At 47.1% G+C, this 22,376-nt stretch overlaps 1 protein-coding gene across 1 annotated transcript; it reads left to right on the top strand.

The window, feature by feature from the left end:
- The first annotated feature begins 7,781 nt into the window (after positions 1 to 7,781).
- LOC125540349 (tubby-like F-box protein 7) lies at positions 7,782 to 11,667 on the top strand. The gene is made up of 5 exons (XM_048703959.2): positions 7,782 to 8,183; positions 9,125 to 9,553; positions 9,706 to 9,793; positions 10,050 to 10,182; positions 10,293 to 11,667. Exons 2-5 carry the CDS (start codon positions 9,188 to 9,190, stop codon positions 11,119 to 11,121), a joined length of 1,416 nt encoding a protein of 471 aa, XP_048559916.1. The 5' UTR covers positions 7,782 to 8,183; positions 9,125 to 9,187; the 3' UTR covers positions 11,122 to 11,667.
- Positions 11,668 to 22,376: the final 10,709 nt, after the last annotated feature.

Genomic DNA, 22,376 nt, shown 5'->3' with positions numbered 1-22,376 from the left:
TTTTCCTTGCCCTCCTGCGCTGGTGGACAGCGTGAACAGTCCGGTTTACAACCCGGCGCACCGTGTCTGGACGGGGCAGGACCAGACGAACCTCTCCTCCATCTAGGGTTCGCTCACTCCGGCTGTTGCCGGGCTCATCGTCTTTGCAAAGACTTCCCATGAGGCTTGGACCATCCTTGAGCGCTCTTTTGCGTCACAGTCGCAAGCCCGTGTTAGTTCCCTCTGTCGCGAGCTTGGCGCCTGTGAGAAGCTCGACTCCACGGCCACAGATTTCTACAACAAGGTCAAGGCTCTTGCTGACACACTGGCGTCCATTGGACAGCCGCTTACCGACTCCGAGTTCAACTCCTTCATTGTCAATGGCCTCGACGAAGAGTATGATGGTTTGGTTGAGATCATTAATGAGCGCGGCAACACGACCCCTATGATGGTGCATGAGGTCTACTCTCGACTTCTTCTCACTGAGCAGCGCGTTGAGGCGCGCCGTGCCAACCGCAGCTGCGGCTCCTCCTCCGCTAATGCAGCCTACAGAGGTGGTCTCCCCTCCGATGGCGCTCAGTCATCCGCCTCGGGCAAGGGGCCGGCGCCGCTGCCTCCAGCCTCGTCCACCCCCACTCTGACTCTACCTAGCGATGGGGGGCGGCGGGTCTGCCAGCTGTGTGGTCTTGACGGGCATTGGGCCTCCAAGTGCCATCGCCGCTTTCAGAAGAGTTTCCTCGGTCTCGGCAACGATGGCAAGGATACGCGCAACACTGCGCGTCACGTGGCCATGGCTGATCGCCCGACGCAGCAGAAGTCTCAGGGCCATACTCAGTCCTACTCCATTGATCCGCACTAGTACATGGACTCTGGGGCAACGGAGCATCTGACGAATGAGATGGGGAAGCTTCATCCTCGCGAGCCCTATCACGGCTCCGATAAGATCCACACCGCCAACGGAGCAGGTATGCACATCTCTCATATTGGTCAAGCATCTCTGCTTACTAGTCATGCCACTAGGAGGCTTCAGCTTCGTGATCTTCTTAGAGTACCATACGTGACGCGTAATGTCCTTTTAGTTCCTAAACTCACTTATGACAATAATGTGTTTTGTGAATTTCACCCGTTTGATCTTTTTATTAAGGATCGGGACACAAGGAACGTTCTTCTTAGTGGGCGTCTCTACCAGGGCCTTTACCGTCTGGAGCATCCTGGAGTCTCTCGGGTTTTCAGTGGAGTTCGCGTCTCGTCGTCACAGTGGCATGCTCGTCTTGGTCATCCTGCCACACCTATCGTTCGTCATGTTTTGCGTTGTCATGGGCTTCCTAGTGTCTCTAGCAATAATGATGTAGCAGTGTGTGATGCTTGTCAGCAGGGGAAGAGTCATCAACTTCCCTTTTCGGAGTCTAGTCGTGAGGTGAGACATCCTTTAGAACTTGTTTTTCGGATGTATGGGGCCCTGCCCAAACTTCTGTCAGTGGTCATGACTACTATATCAGTTTTGTGGATGCTTACAGTCGCTTTACTTGGCTCTATCTTATTAAGCGTAAGTCTGGTGTGTTTGATATTGTTGTTCAGTTTCAAAAACATGTTGAACATCTTCTCAAGCATAAAATCATTCATGTTCAGTCGGACTAGGGTGGTGAGTATCGCAATCTCAACTCCTTCTTCCAGTCGCATGGGATTGCTCATCGTTTAGCATGTCCACATACTCATCAGCAGAATGGTTCCGTCGAACGTAAGCATCATCATATTGTCGAGACTGGTCTCACTCTTTTGGCCCATGCATCGGTTCCTTTCCGGTTTTGGAGTGATGCTTTTACCACTGCATGCTTTCTTATCAATCGTACTCCCACACGTGTTCTCAATATGAAGACTCCCGTTGAACTTCTCCTTAATGAACAACCTGACTATACTTTCTTTAAAGTATTTGGGTGTGCTTGTTGGCCGCATCTTCGAGCCTATAACAAATGCAAGCTGGAATTTAGGTCCAAAAAGTATGTCTTTCTTGGCTATAGTTCCCTTCATAAAAGTTACAAATGTCTTCATGTTTCCACTAATCGTGTCTACATTTCTTGGGATGTAGTGTTTGATGAGCTTGTCTTTCTGTTTGCCAACCTACCCGTGTCCACAGATGCCTCTCCTTCCATGCATTCATCCTCTCTTGCCTCTGACCAATTTGATGATGTTGCATACTCTCATGTGTTATTGCCTAACCATGGTGCAGGAACTGGACGTGGGGCTCGTTTGGAGCTTTTGGAGGATCCACCATCTTCATCGCCTCCGCTCTCTGATATGCACGTCGATTGCGCCGCGTCGTTGCATGGCCTTGATCCGCGCGCCCATGCACGATCGATGGATGTGCCTGTGGCGCCGCCTCCTGACTCTGAGTCGGCCTTGTCCTCTGATCGGCCCGGCACGCCTGTCACGCCTACCTCGCTGTCGCCAGTGGTTCGGTCCTCTACGCCGGTGTCTCCCGCGGCTCGGCCCGCTACGCCGGCGTCGCCCGCGGCTCGGCCCGCTATGCCGGCATCGCCCGCGGCTCGGCCGGTTAGCCCACTGGCGGGCTCTGGATCCACCTCGCCACGTGCCATGTTGGCAGACTTGACTGCATCGCCTGGCTCCTTGCCACCTGGGCTCTCTACGTCAACATTGCCCAGCCTCTCGCTGGCTGATTCTTCTTCGTCATCATCGCCCAGTCCCTCGTCGGCTGCTCCCTCAACCTCGACGGCTCCTGTGTCATGTCCACATACGCGCAGTCGCAGTGGTATTTTTCGCCCTAAGGAACGTAAGGATGGTATTATTGCTTGGTTGGCGGCATGTCTGGTTGTTGCTGTTGCGGATCTGTCTTCTGAGCCCCGCTCGTATCAGGCTGCCATGCACATTCCTCATTGGCGAGAGGCTATGGAGCAGGAGTATCATGCTCTTCTTCGCAATAAGACTTGGACTTTTGTTCCTCCCCCACCCACGGGTTAATGTTATTGACTCTAAGTGGGTGTTCAAAGTGAAGATGCACTTGGATGGATCTATTGAGCGTTATAAAGCGCGCCTTGTTGCCAGAGGATTTCGGCAGCGCTATGGTCTTGATTATGAGGACACCTTCAGTCCCATTGTCAAGCCTACCACCATTCGACTTCTTCTTTCTCTTGCTGTCACTCGAGGTTGGTCTCTTCGTCAGTTTGATGTACAAAATACCTTTCTTCATGGTTTCTTGGAGGAAGAGGTTTATATGCGACAGCCGCCTGGTTTTTCTGATCCTGACCGTCCTGATCACATCTGTCGTCTCACCAAAGTGCTCTATGGTCTGAAGCAAGCTCCTCGTGTCTGGCATGCCCGTCTTGCCTCAGCTCTTCGTGCTCATGGGTTTGTGTTGTCTACTGCTGACTTCTCATTATTTCTTCTACAGAAGCCAGAGGTCACTATGTATCTTTTGGTCTATGAGGATGATATTATTCTCGTCAGTTCCTCTCGGTCTGCTGCTGATGCTCTTGTTCGCTCTCTTGGTACTGATTTTGCTGTCAAAGATCTTGGGAAGCTTCACTACTTTCTTGGGGTTGAGGTTACTTCTCGTGCTGATGGTCTTGTTATGACGCAGAAGAAGTACTCCTTGGATTTATTGCAGCGAGCTGGGATGCTAAAGTGCAAACCGACTACCACACCCATGTCGTCTACCCACAAGATCACTGCTGTTGATGGTGAGCTTCTGTCTTCTGCGGATGCCACAGAGTACAGGAGTATTGTTGGTGGTCTCTAGTACTTGACGATCACGAGACCAGATATTTCTTATGCTGTCAACAGGGTTTGTCAGTATCTTCAGGCTCCCCGAGACACTCATTGGACTGTTGTTAAGCGCATCCTGCGTTATGTCCAATTCACAGTGTCTTTTGGGATGCATATTCGGCCAACTCCCTCTCGGGTTCTCTTGACCTATTATGATGCGGATTGGGCTGGCAATCCGAATGACAGGCGACCCACGGGGGCTATGTTGCATTCTTTGGCTCTAACTTGATCGCCTAGAGTGCTCGGAAATAGGCTACTGTATCGCGTAGTAGTACTGAAGCTGAGTATAAGGTTGTGGCTAATGCTACTGCAGAGATTATCTGGGTGCAATCTTTGCTTCAGGAGTTGGGTATGTCTCAACCGCAGCCTCCTATTCTTTGGTATGATAACATCGATGCTACATACCTTTCTGCAAATCCGGTATTTCATGCTCGAATGAAACACATTGAAGTTGACTATCACTTTGTACAAGAACGTGTGTCACAAAAGCAACTCCAGATCAAGTTCATCTCTTCTAAGGATCAACTTGTAGACATCTTCACTAAGCCTTTGCCTCTACCACAGTTCGAGGCCTGTAGGCGCAATCTTTACCCTTCTCAGTTCTTTAGAAAGTGGCTAAGATTGAGGGAGGGTGTTAGACTATGTATAGCTTCTGTATTTGTGTACATATATTATATCAATTGTACACCCATTATATATATGAGATAAGCCACCCCTAGAGGGTTGAGCTGGTTCCTCCAAATCATTGTCTTACAAAACAATACAGTACAGTTCTTGTCTTTTTTGGGATCATAAAATACAGTCCGCACCTTCTTCCTTTCCATTTCTTTTTCTTTGCAGCCGCTGTGGATAAGGATAAAGAGCAGTCATGTACTCCCTCCGTCCAGAAATAATTGTCATCAAAATGGACAAAAAGAAATGTATCTAGACGTATTTTAGTTCTAGATACATACATTTTTGTCCATTTTGATGACAAGTATTTCCGGACGGAGGGAGTACGTGCTAATGATCTCATACTCTCCCTTAATGAATTAGGCTAATCTAACCAAAGGTATCAGACTAGTTAAATTTGTTTAGTAAGCAGGGGTAAAAGGACCGATTCTAGTTAGTGCCAGGTTGCATATTTCACACTGGCAGCTGGTGGCATGCATTAACCCAAACGATCATCTAATCTAGCATCTGATCCCTGCAGCAGGTTATACGGAACTCCTCCCATAATCCTGTAAGATGTGCCATCGATCGATGCTTGTTCCCCTGTGTGCCGAACTAACCAACAATCCCTATTACACATTGCTTAGCATTAGATACTTCGGAGAAAAAGATGGTGCATGTCCCACTCTGCTGCTAGTATCTTGTTGCACAAAAGAAACACCAAGAAAAGTCCAGTCCCAGTCCCCTGTGGTGCAGCTGGATTCAATCAATCTTGCTGGCATAAAGCTAGTCGAATCGGATTAAAGGCAGCAGCCGATCAAGGTGCTTGTTGCTGTCTCCCATGGCCAGTTGGCCACCATGGCCACCATGGAGTTCCACAGGAATTTTCTCAGTGCTTGCACCTGCATCTGCACAAACCTCTGATCAGTGCTGATAATTAGAGTGATGAGTGACAGATTGCGACGTTGTTAATGTTATCCGTCTCCCGGTAGGGCCGTTAGGGCGCGCGTGCGAGCCTCCTTTTTGTTTTGCCACTTGCTTCCATTTAGGTAGCATCATGGGAGAAAAAACTAGTGCCAATTGTTGCCGTTGTTGCTATTATATGATGATGGTTTCCTCCGAATCTGTGTGCTCATATGTAGTAGTACTGTTATTTTTGTTCCTCATTATCTCTGATTTGATTTCGCCTCCGTGATTTCGCAAGCGTATCCAATCGTTTGACTTGTGCATAAACAACGGGGGGTCGATATTGTATACAATTGAGCAGGAGTATCTCGAAAGATCTGGAGTTTCTAGTGAAATGTTTTTGTGCAAGTACACTTGCCAGGAAATAAAAATGAAAAGGTAGACAGATGGGAAATTAAAGGGAGAGGCAGGCATGCTAACCACCTGCCTGCCTGCGTGCAGCAATGAGAAGAACAGTTAGCAACCACATTAAATCAAGCTGGACCAATTGGTTGGATCCATGTAGCTGTCAGCGCGTGCAGCAGTTCCATGATGCTTTATGGGATCACTACACGTTTAAGTACAGTGACATCCATCTAATTTGCCTCAATGATTACCGCGGCATGGATGATCGTACACACACTATGGCAGCTGATCAGACATTTTACTTGATGAGTATAAGTACAACCTGATCTCAAGCCCATACCATATGGCACCGGTAATCAGACATTTTACTAAACAGAAGATAATGCATGATTACCGGGTCAATGTAAATCTGCAAGAGTGATTAACTAATTATTCGGCCGATAAGAACGAACTCGCATAGCATCACATCTGAGATTAAGAAGAAAAGACCTTGGGATAATTTACTTGCACAACATCTGATTTCCAACCCATGATTTTACATTGACCTGCTGCTAGGTACTCCCTCCGTTCCAAAATAGATGATTCAATTTTATACAAAGTTAGTACAAAGTTGAGTCATCTATTTTGGAACGAAGGGAGTAGTATATAATCAGGTATTTTCTAAAGCATGGTTACCAGGTCAATATAAATCTCGAAACTTCGGTTAACCATGTGGTCGATAAGAACGAACGAACACACATCACATTGCCATAGATATTTTATGACAGAATCAAAAAGAAGAGATCTTGAGATGGAATAAAAAATATCTCGGGATATTTTTGTTTGTTCGCCAGGCCATTGCCTTGCAAGAAAAGAAAAGAAAAGGTCTTTGTGCCTGTCCTTTGCTTTCCATAATGTGTGCCGCTTTCTTATCCTGCATGCCTTTACTTCTCCTTTTTCTCCACCCTCATGGGGCGATGGATGGATGGGTACGTTAGTGAAATGCCCACTCGGACGGCTGGGTTTACAAATTAGGTTCAGTTATTCTCCGGCGCCTTTTCTGAATGTGCATGGTGAAATTTCCTGCATCTGGACTGGACGCGCTGCTCCCCCATCCCACTGAAACTGAAATGCCTCTGCCTGCTTGCCGTGTTTGCATGCAGCATTTTGATTGTGCTTGTCCTCGTCAGAGAGCAGTAAGTAGATAACATCCATGATCTATGCATCCACCCAAGTGGACTGAACCTGAACCGAATTGAATGGGGATGAATGGCGCTGCCGTACTGGTTGGTGCTGCACCTGTTTTGCAATAACACATGGATGGATGGATGGATGGATGGATGGATGGACAGTTACGCCAACCAAACCAAACCAGCAGCCTCCTCTGCACCTGAGCTTCTCTGCTAGCTGTCCACTGCCCAGTATCCCTAACGGCTCACACAGCATGTAACACTGGATTAATTGTGTGAAATTTCGAAATGTTCTGGTACTTCTCGGTAAGATTCAGCCAAGTCAGGGTTACTCTCTGAAATACTCCCTCCGTCCGAAAATAAGTGTATAATGAGATGGAGCGAGTAACAAGAAGGGTTTTAGACTTGAGTGGGTGTTTACATGCAAAAAACCACAAAAAAGTCTTACATTTTTTAGTACTTAACTAGCAGTAACATGACAGTCAGAGTTTCAGACTTGAGTGGGCATTAGAATATATACAGGATTGATTCAGTGGGAATTACTAGCAGCAGAAAAATTCAGAGAATTCATGATTGCCCATGTGTTTCAGGCTCCAGCAGCCATGCATACATGGTAGTAGTAGTAAAACCTGCCAGATCTTTTGTCCATGTTTAACCCCAGTGGCATCCACGTCGGATAATGCTCTCGCGCCAGTGCAAAGCCGAATCTATTTTTGCAAATCTCCCTGTCATACGCCGCTGAAAGTTTTCAAGTACAGAAATATCAACGGAACATCTGAATCTGAACGAACCAAGGAAGACAGTGGGCGGAGCAAAGGGAAGAAAAGCAGGCGGTTTTCGTTTCTTTCTTTCTTTCTTTCTTGCACCCTGGCCCGCCGGCCCCGCTCGTCGCCTCCCTCGGCTCGGCCCTATCCACCACCCGTGGACGACGGACGGTCTCCTTAAATCCGATCCGCGGATCACCACTACCACCACCATTACCGCGCCTCCGCTCTCCCCTGCCTTTCTCGCGAGCCCACCCACCCCCGGACACACCCGCCTCACTCCCAACCGGACCCAACCACCACTCAAGGTCGGCACTGCCGTTGCGATTTCTTGGCGAGCGTTCAGATCAGATTTCGCTGTGAAGAAGCCGCCGGATCTTCTCCGAGGGCTGGCCGAGATCCGGAGTGCAAATCTGAGTCCCGTGCGTCTCCGAGCCTCAGGGGATTCCATGCGAGATTTTGATTTTGGGGATCTTTCTTGTTGGATAGCAGTTCAGCGGCCGTCCGATCTGTGCTCTCTACACCAGTGGTGAGGAAACTGCTCTCTTCTCCCCAACATCTGCTCTAGCCCTCGCATTACATCTTTGATTTTGCATCTGAGTAGTAGTTACTCCTAGTCTGTTAGCTAGCTGATCCCGGAAGCGCAGAAAAAAGATGATGAACTTGAGGCTGTGTGTGTGGAACAACTGCTCAGATTCAACTGTTTTTTCAGCAGCCTTTGGTGAAGGAAAGAAACCCTGTCTGTTTTTCATTTATCCAGATGCCAACTGCTGGATCCGTGCTCGATTTCCAGAGCTGGGGAGTGCCTTTGCCTGATCTGGGCACAGGAATCTGCAGTCAATCTCTAGGGAAAAGGCACCCTTTTTTCCACTCCACCGTTTCTTAGATTGTACTCCGTACAGTAGTAGTAGCAAAGACTAATATTTCCAAGTTTAATGAATATACTACTACTGCGCGCCGGCGTCAACGGGAGGCCTAAAACGTTCTCGTTTATCCACGACGCGCGGATTAAGGATAGGAACAAGGAGAAAAGGGTTAGTTTTGCTGATCAAGGATGCCTGTAATAAGGTGTTATGTTGGCCTTTCACCATCGGAGAAGCCGTGCCGCATCTGGTTATGTTTGTATCTAGTACGCAAACGAGAATGACTAATCAACTGATTGGTCCACTGTCCCTGGCCAGGGTCTGGGTTAGTCAAGTGGGCATGGTTTTTCTCTGTTAGGCTTGACTTTCACCATACTCACTATTAAATCTCCATATGGCATCATATGCTTCTAGATAGAAGCAGTCGCTGTTAAGCGTCCTTGGTTTAGGAGCTACCATGCTGTGTGCGATACGTTGGTTTTGTCGCTAGATAGGAACAGAATGTAAGATAATCTATGGCATGCCTTAGCGGGTTCTGTAATGTTCATAGCATGCCTTTGAGCTTATTTCACAAGGTATTGATCGCCGTGCTGCTTCTGAATTGCAGATCGCACTTTTGCTGTTGTCGCCTGCTGCGGTTGGTTACTCAGGGTTTGCATCAAGTCCAAAGATGACTTTGCGCAGCATAGTTCGCGATTTAAGGGAGAGCTTTGGAAACCTGTCAAGGCGGAATTTCGAGGCGAAAATCTCAAGCGTCCCAAGCCTTTCGGGCCATCACAGGGGGAAATCGCTTGAATCTGCAAGTGATCTGCAGGATAGTCTTGTCACAAACCTGCAAGGCAATTGGGCTAGCCTTCCTCCTGAATTACTTCGGGATGTGATGAAAAGGTTGGAGGAAGACGACAGCAATTGGCCATCCCGCAAGGATGTTGTTGCTTGCGCTTCTGTCTGTACAACTTGGAGAGAGATGTGCAAGGATATAGTGAGGAATCCAGAATTCTGTGGAAAGCTCACCTTTCCTGTGTCCCTTAAGCAGGTAACCGCACCATTCTATCTGATTAATAAGAAAACTTGACATTCATATTGTTAATCAGTCTGGCCCTGTATTTAATTAAGCTATCTTTTTTTGTTATTTGGGATGTGATATTTTCTTACCTTTTAACACTTGGTTCAATTTCTCATGTGCAGCCTGGATCTCGAGATGGATTGATCCAGTGTTTCATCAAAAGGGACAAGTCAAAGCTAACTTATCGTCTCTACCTGTCCCTTACTTCTGGTATGTTTGTGTAATTGCCCTGCACTTCTCCGTTGTGCTCCTAATCATCATTTTTTTATTCAGTTTTGATGATTCAAATGTATAAAAATAAAAAGTATAGTGTATAAAGCCTTAGTAACCTCAGTAAAATTGTAGGGATGCCCTGTTTTATTCATAAATCTGTATTTGCTACAGAGGTTTAAGTAGTTTAGTTTTAATATGGTCAGAAGTCAGAACAAATACACAGCACACTGAGCATTTTGATTGCATCTTGCAGCTGTGCTTGATGATAATGGCAAGTTCCTACTGTCAGCTAAAAGGAGTCGGAGAACAACTTACACCGACTATGCCATTTCTATGGATCCTAAAAATATATCCCGGTCAAGTAGTGGCTACATCGGGAAATTGAGGTAACATACCCTTTGACAACAGTCTTCCCTTACCCCATTGTCACTTGAAATGACTTTGTCCGGGTATATGTGCATACAAATCTAACAGACAACATGGATGGTACTTGCAGGTCAAATTTCCTCGGCACCAAATTCATCATCTACGACACGCAGCCGCCCTACAATGCCAGTAAACTCTGCCCGCAGGAACGGACCAGCCGGCGGTTCTCCTCCAGGAAAGTTTCCCCGAAAGTTCCTGCGGCGACCGGTAGCTACCCCATCGCTCAGGTGAACTACGAGCTGAACGTGCTCGGCACCCGCGGGCCAAGGCGGATGCAGTGCACCATGAACTCCATCCCGACATCAGCGGTAGACCCCGACGGCGTTGTGCCTGGCCAACCGAAGGAGCTCCTCCCCCGGCTATTCGAGGAATCCTTCCGCACCACAGCAAGTTCCAGGTACTCCACGGACTTCAGCAGCTGCCGCTTCTCCGAGTTTGGGGGAGGGCCTCTGAGAGAAGAAGGCGGCGATGAAAATGTGGGGGACAAGGAGAGCCCGCTGGTTCTCAAGAACAAGTCGCCTCGGTGGCATGAGCAGCTGCAGTGCTGGTGCCTCAACTTCCGCGGCCGCGTCACGGTGGCCTCGGTCAAGAACTTCCAGCTGATCGCCGCACCCGCCCCGCCACCGCCGGCCTCTGGAGGAGAGGCAGCTCCCGAGCCGTCTTTACAGCCGCAACCACCCCAGCAGCAGCCTACCTCTGCTACCGCACAACCCCAGCCTGCTGGCAGTTCGTTGTCTGCATCGTCGTCCTCGTCCTCAAGCCACCACGACACGGTGCTTCTGCAGTTCGGGAAGGTGTCCAAGGACACCTTCACCATGGACTACCGGTACCCGCTGTCGGCGTTCCAGGCCTTCGCCATCTGCCTGACCAGCTTCGACACCAAGCTGGCGTGTGAATAAATAAATAGATTCTCAGTACGACATCAGTGGTCATTCAGTGTCGTCTCTCCGTCGAGCTTCCGCGCCCAGGCCTGGGAACAAACGAGCGAACATATGCATCAAGTGCATGAGTAAATTTCTCTGCAAATTGTTGGTTCAGTTTCAGTCCCCCAGTGTGCTGGTTAAAGCTGTTATCAGTTGGGTAAAGATGTTATCAATCGGGTAGGGGAGATGATGTGCTTGTTAAAGCTGTTGATAGGGAGGGTTAGGGGTTGAAGGTGTGTCTGTGGTTCAGGGACAGGCTTCCACTATGTGATTGATTGCTACCTATGCATGTCTGATGCTGCCTCTGCTTGGGACTGGTATGAAATGTGAAGAGATGTTGAGTTGCAAAGGTAGTGCTAGGGATGTGTGGTCTTGCAAGGTTGAGAGTTGTCCTGGTCTCTCAGTCTCAGGCATTGTAATTGTACCTGGTGGGTGCCCAGACAGCAACATGTACTGGAAGTTACTGCTGAATGCTGCACTGATGTGACCATGGATGTGAGAAATCTTGATTTAATCAGTTGATTTGCTTGCTTGCCTGGTGTGCCGCACTGCACCTGCTCATATTGGGCGATCGCTGCCATTATTAGCTTATAAAAGAAAAATACTACTCCCTCGGATACATATTAATTGGCGTGTACTTAGTACAACTTTGTACTTAAGTTGAACTAGACACGGGTGAACTAATATGGATTAGAGGGGAGTATAATAATGATTAAGAAAGTATTTGACCGGATGAAATAAAGATTCGCCAAAGTCTGCCCCGGTACAGGTACATGTAGAGGCACGTACAGCTGCAGAATTTGGCGACCAGATTTCTTCCTCCTCTGCGCTGCCTTGGTTCTGGCTGGCTAGCTTGTCGTGTCCTCTTTGGCTTTGGCTTTGGCTTAATTTTAAATTATCGTAATACAAAACCCTCGACACTGGCAATCCAATCATTCAGAACAGGAATGTATGTTTGCATCAAGGACAGGAGTCTCTCTCTGCCTGCATGCATCAGTGTGATAGCTGAGGCTTAAGAAGAAAGCTTCCTTCCATACAATTTACTCCTTCCGTCTCATAATATAAGAACGTTTTTGACACTATATTAATATAAAAAACGTTTTTATATTATGGGACGGAGGGAGTACATATGATGTGATGTGATTAGTGCTTGTGCTCATTTTTTGCGGGGGATTAGTGTTCGTGCTTGTGTATATGTATATATGGTGTTGCGTGGTCCGTACAACTCTACATATGAAGCGTGAAGGAAGGAGCCTGTGGAGGTACCTACCAGATGCTGCGGATACACACACATCTTGCAATGCACTGTTGAGTTGTCTGGAACCCTCCACATTACGCACACGCAGCAACATGTACGTACGTACGTACAGCTAGCTAGCTGCTGAACAGCGACATGGTGTGCGTGTGCCCACACCACACTGGACCCAACAAGCCAACATACACACTCCAACAAACTAACAAACAAACAGTTGCCAGTGCTTATCTTGTTCCCCCAAGAAGGCTACTCGTGTTACAGCAACATTAGATGACCCTAACCGAATTTTTTTTTAAAAAAACAAATGGACTTTATTCAATGGAAATAACAGATACATCGTTTGTGAGGAATGGTACAATCTCAAACATAGGCTCCTCAACCAATCAATGGTAGAAGAAAATCTAGTCAACCTAGCAAGCTCGTGCGCAACCTTATTGGCTTCCCTATTACAATGTTCAAACCTAGAGGTAGGAAAATCACACGCCAAAAAATAGCAATCATCAAAGATTGCCGCCGCCGCTCCTGCTGACCGTCCGCCATTATTCATCGTTTCAATAACCTTCAAATTATCAGAATTAATAACTAGGCGATTGCAACCCGCACGTTGCGCTAATGAAAGACCGAATCTGAGAGCCCAAGCTTCCGCTGTTAGAGCATCGATGCAATGATCAATTTTCCAAGTACCCCTTGCAATAAACTTCCCTTTGTCGTTCCTCGGGACAGCCCCCGCCCTACCTTTAAGAAGATCATGATCAAAAAAAAGCGTCAACATTAAGTTTCACAAAACCCATCGGGGGACGAATCCAACCCCCTCTTTTCATAGAAGCCCTTGGACTGGAAGCAACAACATAATTAGTCGTAAGAGCTTGTATCCCCATTGAAATCTGTTTTGCATCTTGAATTCTCTACTTGTGCACTAATTTACGTCTTTTCCACCATAAATACCAAGACGTAATGGCAATCATCTCCCAAGTATTCTGGAACCACATAATAGATATATCTTGGTCAGACATGAGCAACAAAAACTCGAGGACTGCCTCTCCAGCACGATCAACTTCACAAGCTTGAGCAATGATCTCGTCTAAACCAAGCCTTCTCCAGACCTCTTTTGCCTTCTGGCATTGAAACAACATATGCTTTGTGTCTTCTAAATCAGAAGCACAACAAGGGCATAAAGGTGAAACTTTCATGTGTCTATTAGCAAGCGTAACACGGCATGGAAGAGTACCATGCAGCGTCAGCCAAATAAAAAATTTCACCTTCACTGGACAAGATAACTTCCAAATCTTACACCAAATTGGATTAAAGTTTGTTCGACCCATTCAATTAGTACGACGAAGTTTCCTTCCATGTTGATAATCCCACTCAACAAAATATGCAGATCGAACAGAAAAAATCCCACTCTTAGTATGACTCCAGGCAACAAAATCTAACATATCAAACTGAGGCAGAGGGATAGCAAGGACCCGCTGTAAATCAACAGGCCACAAGGTCTGTCTGATGAGATCCTCATCCCACCTGTTCGAAGAGGGGTCAATGAGATCGGACACTTTTGATAACAAATGTTGTCCCTTTGGAGTGATGACTTTCCTGTTAGCACAGTTAGGGATCCAAGCATCTTCCCAAATGTCAATTTTCTGACCATTTCCAACACGCCAAATATAGCCATGTTTGAAGGTATTAACTCCCGCCATAATACTTTGCCATGTGAAGGATGATCCCTTTTTTAACTTTGCGTTCAATAAATCTCCATCAGGAAAAAAGTTAGCTCGCAAAATGGTGGCACACAAGGAATCTGGGTTCTCAAACCTGTGGTGCGACAAATGCACTTTCCCCCCCTACGACCCGAAAAATGGATCGGGTTCCACTATCAAACAACACCGAATCAGAAACACAACAAAAGCATCCCCGTGCAATGCGGCAACAAACTATGTGGCAAATGCGTCGGAGATCAGAACAACGCACGCCCATAAAAAATATGGAGCTTCAAGGCCGAAACACATGTGAGCAACTGGAGGGGCCTGAATTCATCGGGTCGGTGGTACCCGTGGCTGAGGATGTTGATGCGGTGGTATCTGTGAGAGATAAGATTGATGAGATTCTCTTTGAGATACAACTTCGTAGCTTGTTTGGACGTTTGGAAGCGGTCAACCCTGGTTCTGGCAAGACGACTGTGGAAAAGTCTCTCGGGAGCAAAACCAGAAAAAGTGACGCCACACGAAAGATGTCCGCAACTGATTGATGGATGAATAACAATCTCTTGGTCGGTCCTTATGGCATGGCTTGTCTCCGTGGAATTGGCGGTGTTCGTGTACTTCGCCCGAGGTGCTCTCCTTAGGGGTTTCCTCTTTGTGATGTAGGAGCGTGGGGGTTAATGGTCGTTACGTGTTGCTTATTGTTGTAGGATGATGGTCGCTCCCGGGGTTGTGATAGCCGAACGGGTCCAAAAGTCAGATTTTAGCCATTGGTTCTGACAACATGGTCATGTGAAGGGTCTGAAACTGGTTTCTTTTTTAAGAAACCTCGTGTGAGGGCAGGGGTTCTTGCATTTCATTAAAAAAAAGTGAGCTGGTTCAGTTTATAAGAAAAAAACCGAACCCAAAAACCTAACATCCCCAGCTAATCATAAAAAAACCGAATGAAACCCAAAAAGGGAAGAAAAAGGAAAAGGAGCCACTAGAGCCTACGTTGCGGCCGAGAGTGACGTGGTGCCGTCGCTGCTCCGTCAGCATCGCCCGGTCCATCTCCTTGACCAATTGATTTGCATGCTCACCAGTTGATTTCTATGGTAAGAAGGACTCGCGGCATTGCTTTGCTGGGCTGCTTAATACAGGCACAGCCGCACAGCTGCAGAATTCAGGCAGGCAGCACAGCACAGAGCAGTGCTGGCTATCTTGCCGTGCCTAGTTTGGCTTTGGGTCTTATTTAACTTATTAATTTGGATTAACTTTTGAAACCTGTTGACACTGTAATGCTGGTCAGCTCGATCGGCTGTTGCCTCTGCTCTGTTATCTTGCTTGATTTGCATGGTGCTGCGCTGAAGCCGTTGGTCACAAAAACACTATCTATATATAGGTTAATAGTAAAAAGGAAAGAAACATTTTTGTGGCGATAAGATTCTGTATAGGTAGGATAATAAAAAGGAAAGAAACGTTTTGGTGGCGATAAGAGAGATTCTCGTGGACATCCATCGCTGGCAGCGGATTCGGCGACCTGATTGCACCGTCGTGTTGGCTTTGCCTTTGGCTTATCTTAAACTAATCCTGATTCCAGAATGAAACCACTAAAAATGGCTAAACTAATCTAACCCTCACCCAACGAATCGGCGACCGCAAACAAAAATATCTACCACGGACGGGCCCACATGGCAGAGACGACCAAGATGGACGGGCCCAACCCGTTCCGCGCTTTCCGGGCACGTGAGCATTCCCAGCCGCCTGCCCACGTGTAATGCGACTGTCATCGGAGTGAACAATGCAGGCGTGCAGCCGTAGAAAATTAGTTGCTTGCTATAAGAGCAACTCTAGCAGACCCCGCTAAAGACGTAAATCCGCATAATATACGGGTTCGACCCAATTTTGCAGTTAGAATAGATCCTGTAAAGTGGCTCGGCCCGTAAAAATATTTACCACGCCTCGCAAACCGTCCGCCCCGACCAGTATATTTATGGGTTCGTGACGCGTTTGCAGGTCGAAACCCTATCCCGCCGCCGTCGAGCTCCGCAATTCCCCACTCCCCTCCTCACATTTCTCGCCGACGGCGAGCCCCTTCCGCCTCCAACCGTCATGTGGGGCCGCATGTGGAGCTCCGGACACGGCTCCAGGAGCATATCCGGCGGCGGCGGCGACCGAGCGCGAGCAGCGCGTCCGGTCGGACGGCGTGAGGAAGCAGACCAACCGCGGCTTCTCGCTGTTGCCGAGCTTCCGCATCCGCGAGACGGACGAATACGACCATCGACACAGCGTACGTCGTCCTCTGCCGCGGGTTCGTCCTCCGCGGCAAGATCTTCCTACGCCGGGAGCTCCTCCTCTTCCGGCGGGGGCCTTCTCCCCGTGAAGAGGGAGTGGTCGGAGGAGCCGGAGGAGATCGAGTTCGTCCCCGTCAAGGAGGAGCCCGAGGAGCTCGGCCGCCATTGCCGAGCGGAGCTTGCGCGAGGAGGCGGAGCGCCGACGCCACCAAGAGGAGCTTGAAGACCTCGTGTTCCAGCAGGCGGCCACGGCCAACCTCGCTGCCAAGGAAAAGGACGACAAGTAGCGGTGCGTCCATGCGGAGCAGAGGGAGAAGTACATCGACCTCAGCAGCTCCGCGTGAGGAGGATTGAGCTCCTCCACGGCATCGTCCATGGCCGCGAGCTCGCTGCCGTGAGATCCCACCCCCTCTAGTACTAGTACTGATGTAGTATGTATTATGAACTAGTGTTTGTAGTGTTTGATCATGTAAATATAGGTAGTATGTGATGAACTAGTATGGTGCAATTTCTCTCGCGAAACTATTTTTTTTCTAATTATGCAGTTTTATCTACGGTTTCTGTTCGGCCGCGCTCGTTCTTGACCCGCAAATGGGATATTCGTCAAACTACAAACGCGTTTCGCAGTTCGCGATTTTGCAGGTTCTGCTAGAGTTGCTCTAAGCATTTCTTATTGCGGGGGTGACCTGCATATTTCTTGCGACACGGACGTCAGAAATGTATCCCCAGGCGTAGCGGAAAGACCCAGTCGTGTGATGTGGTTGAACGGTACGTGTACGAGTGTGGTGCACGCCAAAAATTTTTTTGAACGAAATGTTAAACATTTGAAGTTAGATCTTTTCTGCTAAAAAAATCCTGATAATCAAATCTGCCATGCGAAAACTGATAACATTGCTATGCTTGCGTATACGATTTGCAATATTCTGTGATACAATTATCATATAGTGTACAAATTATCAGAAAAAATTGCCTTGTGTCTGACCGGGATCTGACGATAGATTTATATTAAGTTCCATATTTTATGATCAAGATGGTGGCTACAATTTAATTTAACTTGTTATGACCTTGGGAGGGGACGGCGAGCGTTTCCGGCCTCCGGCACGCCGTGGCGTGGCGCGGCCGAGAGCGATGCAGCGTTTCCTCTACGTACGTGGCCTCATGTGGCACCCACGTTAGTCAGCCGTCGCCTTCACGAACTGATTCGGATGCTTCGCGCTGAACCTGCACCTGCTACGTAAATATAATACACTACAGAAATGTCAAAAAGAAATTACGACGGATATCGAATTAAGCACATCTTTCTTATGGTAAGGTAAGATTCGAGGCATTTTGCTCTGCTGGGCTGGCATGCACACAGTGTACATACAGCCACAGCTGCAGGCAGAATCCCGGTCACTAATTGCTTGTCGTGCCTTGTTTGGCCTTGGTTTGGAACAGCCATTTTTACGAAGGATTCGGGTTTGCTTTTAAAACCCGGCGACACAAGGGTTCGCCTGTTTTATGTTATTCCTTCCATTTTTGTATATAAGATCACAAACTCAAATTATATGTATCAATGTAAAATTTAATGACTACTTTACAAATCGACTTTTCTTCTTGTTTATTGAGATCATTAATACTTTACATGCATGCAAAGAAATTGAGTGGATGAGGTAGCCGACTGACATTATGACTGCATGCATATAAATATTAAACAAGTTGTTAGTACGAGAAAATATTATTAATTTTGCCTCTATTACTGTTGGTGGCCTTATATAAATGCAAAAGATATATTTCATAGTGGTCTTGTATATAAAAATGAAGGGAGTACTTCTTTCTCTGTCCCGGGCGTCCTTCTTCAACTACAATTCACAGTGGCACTCAGGTAAGATGGCCTTCCGTACAATCTCTCTCTTCTATGGTAGCGTGTGCGCCGTTCTATGTTGTCGATTTGCCCAATTAAATGTTTGCCATATGTCGTCAAAAGTGTTTCATTGAATTCATAGATGGATGCAGATTCTACACTTATAATTTTCCCGTCACATACAATACATTGTCGCCCTAGAACTACGCAAATGCCCTATACATTTGCTACTACTCGAAATGTTGGTTAGCTCGATCCCTTGTGCTGTTGCTCCGTTAGGCAACTCTAACGCGGCTCATCAAATCACCTGCAAATGTTTAGACTGAACGGTTCAGACATTTTTTGCCATCCAACGCGGTCACCGGAATAGCTGGACCGGCACGGACATCCAAAATGTCCAAACCTAAACCAAATGAAGTGGAGGTTCAAGGACGTCTCAACGGCTAGCACATCGGACTCTGACCATGCGCACCCATCTAAAAAACCCTTTCCCACCGCGTCCACTCGCCCTCCGCGTCGCTTTCATGTCGGTCAAAGCGGAGGGGACGACTTCCCAGCCATACTAAGGCTAATCGGTCATTCACCTGCCCAACATCCACACTGGCATGGCGAATGAGAAGGCTACCATGGCCGCCTGCATTCAACCTGACGCTCCGCCTGCCCAGGATATTTAAAGCCCGTGGGAAATATCCCAAAACCATACCGCTTCAAGCACCTTCTCCCTTTGTTCTAGTCACCGGCTGACCGCCCCACCATCGCCCTTCCTTGCCTATCGCCCATCGTTGCGAAGGACCTCTCGCGGTTGGTGGAGATCGTTGTCGCCGCGCCGAGATCACGATCGAGTCTGCAGAGGACCATTGCCAGGCTCGCATTGCAGGCGGCTGACCTCCGAGCTCTCTGGAACAAAGCTCGGACGAGCCGGAAATGGAGGAGGAGCAGGAGGAGGAGGACGACCCCATGGAGATGGCGGAGGACGAGGAGCAGGCGCCCGCACCCATCTGCCGTGAGCGTTGATACGGAGCAACCGCCCCTTGAACGCGTTGGAAGCGGAGCCTGATGACGTGTCGGGCCATCACGACAACGATGCCAACGTCGACAGCTATGCGCCGGCACGCAACAACGATGAGGGCGAACGCAAAGTAGAGCCGGACGTGGGACACGTGCTAGAGTTCAATCCTTTTGCTATGTACTTCCTACGTTCCTAAATATAAGTCTTTTTAAACATTTTTAAATGGACTACAACATACGGATGTATGTAGACATATTTTAGACTGTAGATTCACTCATTTTGCTTCGTATGTAGTCACTTGTTGGAATCTCTAGAAAAACTTATATTTAGGAACGGAGGAGGGAGTCCACTTATTATTTGACGACCATGGTTGGATGACCTTTGCCCCTATATCAGTGTCTGTCTGCGGATGGATCTGTCCATATGCATATGATGAGATTTCTGCGTCGGGGGGTACGTCCCACGATCGGTGCCTTGATTAATTTTTGTTTGCTTGGTTCTGCGCCGCACCTGATCTTAATCAGTGCTGCTATTATTAGCAACACAAGTGGTAATAATAAGAAAGGGAAAGAAACGCTGATGTGACGATAAGAGAGATTCTGCTGGCACAGGTACAGCTGCAGAATTTTTGAGGCGACCAGATCGATCGCTCATCTACAGTACAGTGCTCTGTCGTGTTGGATTTGCCTTTGTGTTATCTTAAACTAATCCTGAATGAAACCACTGATAAGGATTAAACTAATCCTAACCCACTAATGTAATCCTTAACCTAACCAATCGGCGCGGCTTCATTTCATCATTTCTATATAGCCAACCAGCCGCACGAGCCGGCATCTCCTCGGGACTGAGATTCTTGACGCAAATAAAATATAAAATATCTTCCACCGGAGGGCCCACGTGGCAGAGAGAGACCGACCGCGACGGACGGGCCCAACCACCACGTGACCTTGACCTGCTCTCCTGTCCTGTCCAGCTGAGGCCTTTTCGGACACGTGACCATTTCCAGCCGTCTACGTGTCATGCGGCTGTCTGTCACCCGGAGTGAAGGTTCCGCCGTAGAAAATCGGCACGCTTGCTCCAAGCTCCACCGCGAGTCGACGAGCGATGACGGCCGCAGTTAAGCGCTCGACGGCGACGTGCAAATTGCTTGCTAAACGTACCCAGGAATGTGTCGTGTCGTGCGCGCGTGTGGCCCAACTGTTTTTTTTAGCATCAATACATAGACAAGCGCTCATATACACGCGCATACACTCACCCCTATGAACGCACACATGCACACCCTATCCTATGAGCACCTCCGAAAGACGGAGCTGGAAACTTATGATGATGCACGGGTGCGGTGCACGTCTGGTCCGAACGTTGACGATGGTGCCCATTTTCTGCAGTCTGCACCACATATTATTGACCTGCATTGTATTTGTATGTTGGGCCTGGAAAGTTTGACTCCTCTCGGCGAGCGTATAGAAATGCCACTGGGTTGTTGTTGCCTCAATAATTTGTCCGACTCGGTTTAATTAGCCTCCATGTGTCCATGTGGGTGAGTGAGAACCCATGGCCCGAATATCATAGTCAATGTGCTGAATTCATAAGAAATTGCATTTTTATATTGTGAAATGCGAGAAGCAATGAGTTGCCCGATCTATAATACTGACCCACTCGAAATGAATGACCAATGACCAACCTATCAAAAAAGGCAAATCACAAATGGCTGGCTTCACAGCCGCATCCACGTCCAAAATGTCCAGTACCGGTTGCATGGTGAAAGAGTACCGGAAGAGTGTGAAGCAGGCGTGGACCAGAGTGAAGACGTCCTAAGCCCACAGGCATATTGACCCGTTTAAAATAAATGTATTTTAAACGTGTTTTCAAATGTCACAATTTTTGAATCAACATTTCACACATACGTCTTCACAATATGTGCGGGCAGCAAAGTTTAATGAAAAAAAGAACCAGTTTAAAAATGTCGAGTACCGGTTACATGATGGAAGAGTATCGGAAGAGTGTGAAGCAGGCGTGGACCAGTGTGAGGATGTCATAAGCCCGTGGGCATATGAACCCGTTTAAAAATGACGTATTTTAAACGCGTTTTCAAATGTCAAAACTGTTGAAACAAAATTTCACGCATACATCTCCGCAATATGTGCGGGGCACAAAGTTTAATGAAAAAAAAATCAGTTTCTATTTTGCCTCGACGAAAAAGATAAATTTAAATGCTTCTAAATAGCGTTCCACAAACCTTTATTTTTGTCTTTTTTGCACAGGCCAGAATGAAAGTTACTTTTCCGCGAAACTTCCTGCGCACACATAGAATGTCAAGCTGTACGCGTGAGACATTTTTTCGATTTTTGTTAGCATTTAGAAATGAGTTTTCCGAAGGGTCCATTCATGTATTTTTTTCGCGTTGACCATCCAAATGTATGACCGATTATGTACTTATAGATGCTTAGATGTGCTCCTTTTTTTTAGGTTTGTGTATTAGCTTTGTTTTTAAGTAAAACTTTAAAAAAATACTAACATTTACAATAATGTAATATATGTTGTGAAATTATATTAAAAATGATGAGTGTAATGGTATGCGGTATTGTAGATGTTCATAAATTTTTATGATGAAAATTATGAAGTTTGAGTTAAGATAAATTTATATAATCTATAAAGTAAATAGAAACAAAACTTGTACTGAAATACTTGGTCGTGTGCGCGAGGGTAATATGCGTCTCTGATCTATGTAGTTCATCGGAGCATAAAAGAAAGAAAATACTTATACTCTCTCCGATCCAAACTAATTGACACAGACTCTATAGTATAATTTTTATTTTATAATTATGTAGATGTTGTGTCGGTTAATTTGGATAATTATGTAGATGTTGTGTCGGTTAATTTGGACGTTGTAAAAGAGGCTACATCATCAATTAATTAAGATCGAACCGCTTGGAACAAGGGGATAGCTCTCTCAAAAGAAAATCAACAACTCAAAAAATATTTAATTAAGATCAGGATGAAGATATTTTGATTTAAATTTATTTTTTTGTTTACCCACACCAGCAGCAGCCAAGAGCCGCCGGATAGGGTCAGAGCAGACGCCAGCAGCGCGACAGTCAGGCCAGCCGAGGTGGAGACAGACAGACAAACCCGACGCCTTTTTCACCCCCACCCCTCG

This window comes from Triticum urartu, chromosome 2A, assembly GCF_056163025.1.
Source record: "Triticum urartu cultivar PI428250 chromosome 2A, HENAU_Tu73, whole genome shotgun sequence".
In the NCBI taxonomy this organism is placed as follows: domain Eukaryota; kingdom Viridiplantae; phylum Streptophyta; class Magnoliopsida; order Poales; family Poaceae; genus Triticum; species Triticum urartu.
Note: the sequence above shows the minus strand (reverse complement) of the source record. Positions and strands in the feature narration are given on the sequence as shown.

Excerpts from the sequence above, each read along its gene's own strand:
- LOC125540349 (XM_048703959.2), top strand. The coding sequence starts at position 9,188 with ATGACTTTGCGCAGCATAGTTCGCGATTTAAGGGAGAGCTTTGGAAAC. Across the intron at positions 9,554-9,705 it reads TTCCTGTGTCCCTTAAGCAG|CCTGGATCTCGAGATGGATT; the intron begins GTAACCGCACCA and ends TCTCATGTGCAG. Across the intron at positions 10,183-10,292 it reads GGCTACATCGGGAAATTGAG|GTCAAATTTCCTCGGCACCA; the intron begins GTAACATACCCT and ends TGGTACTTGCAG.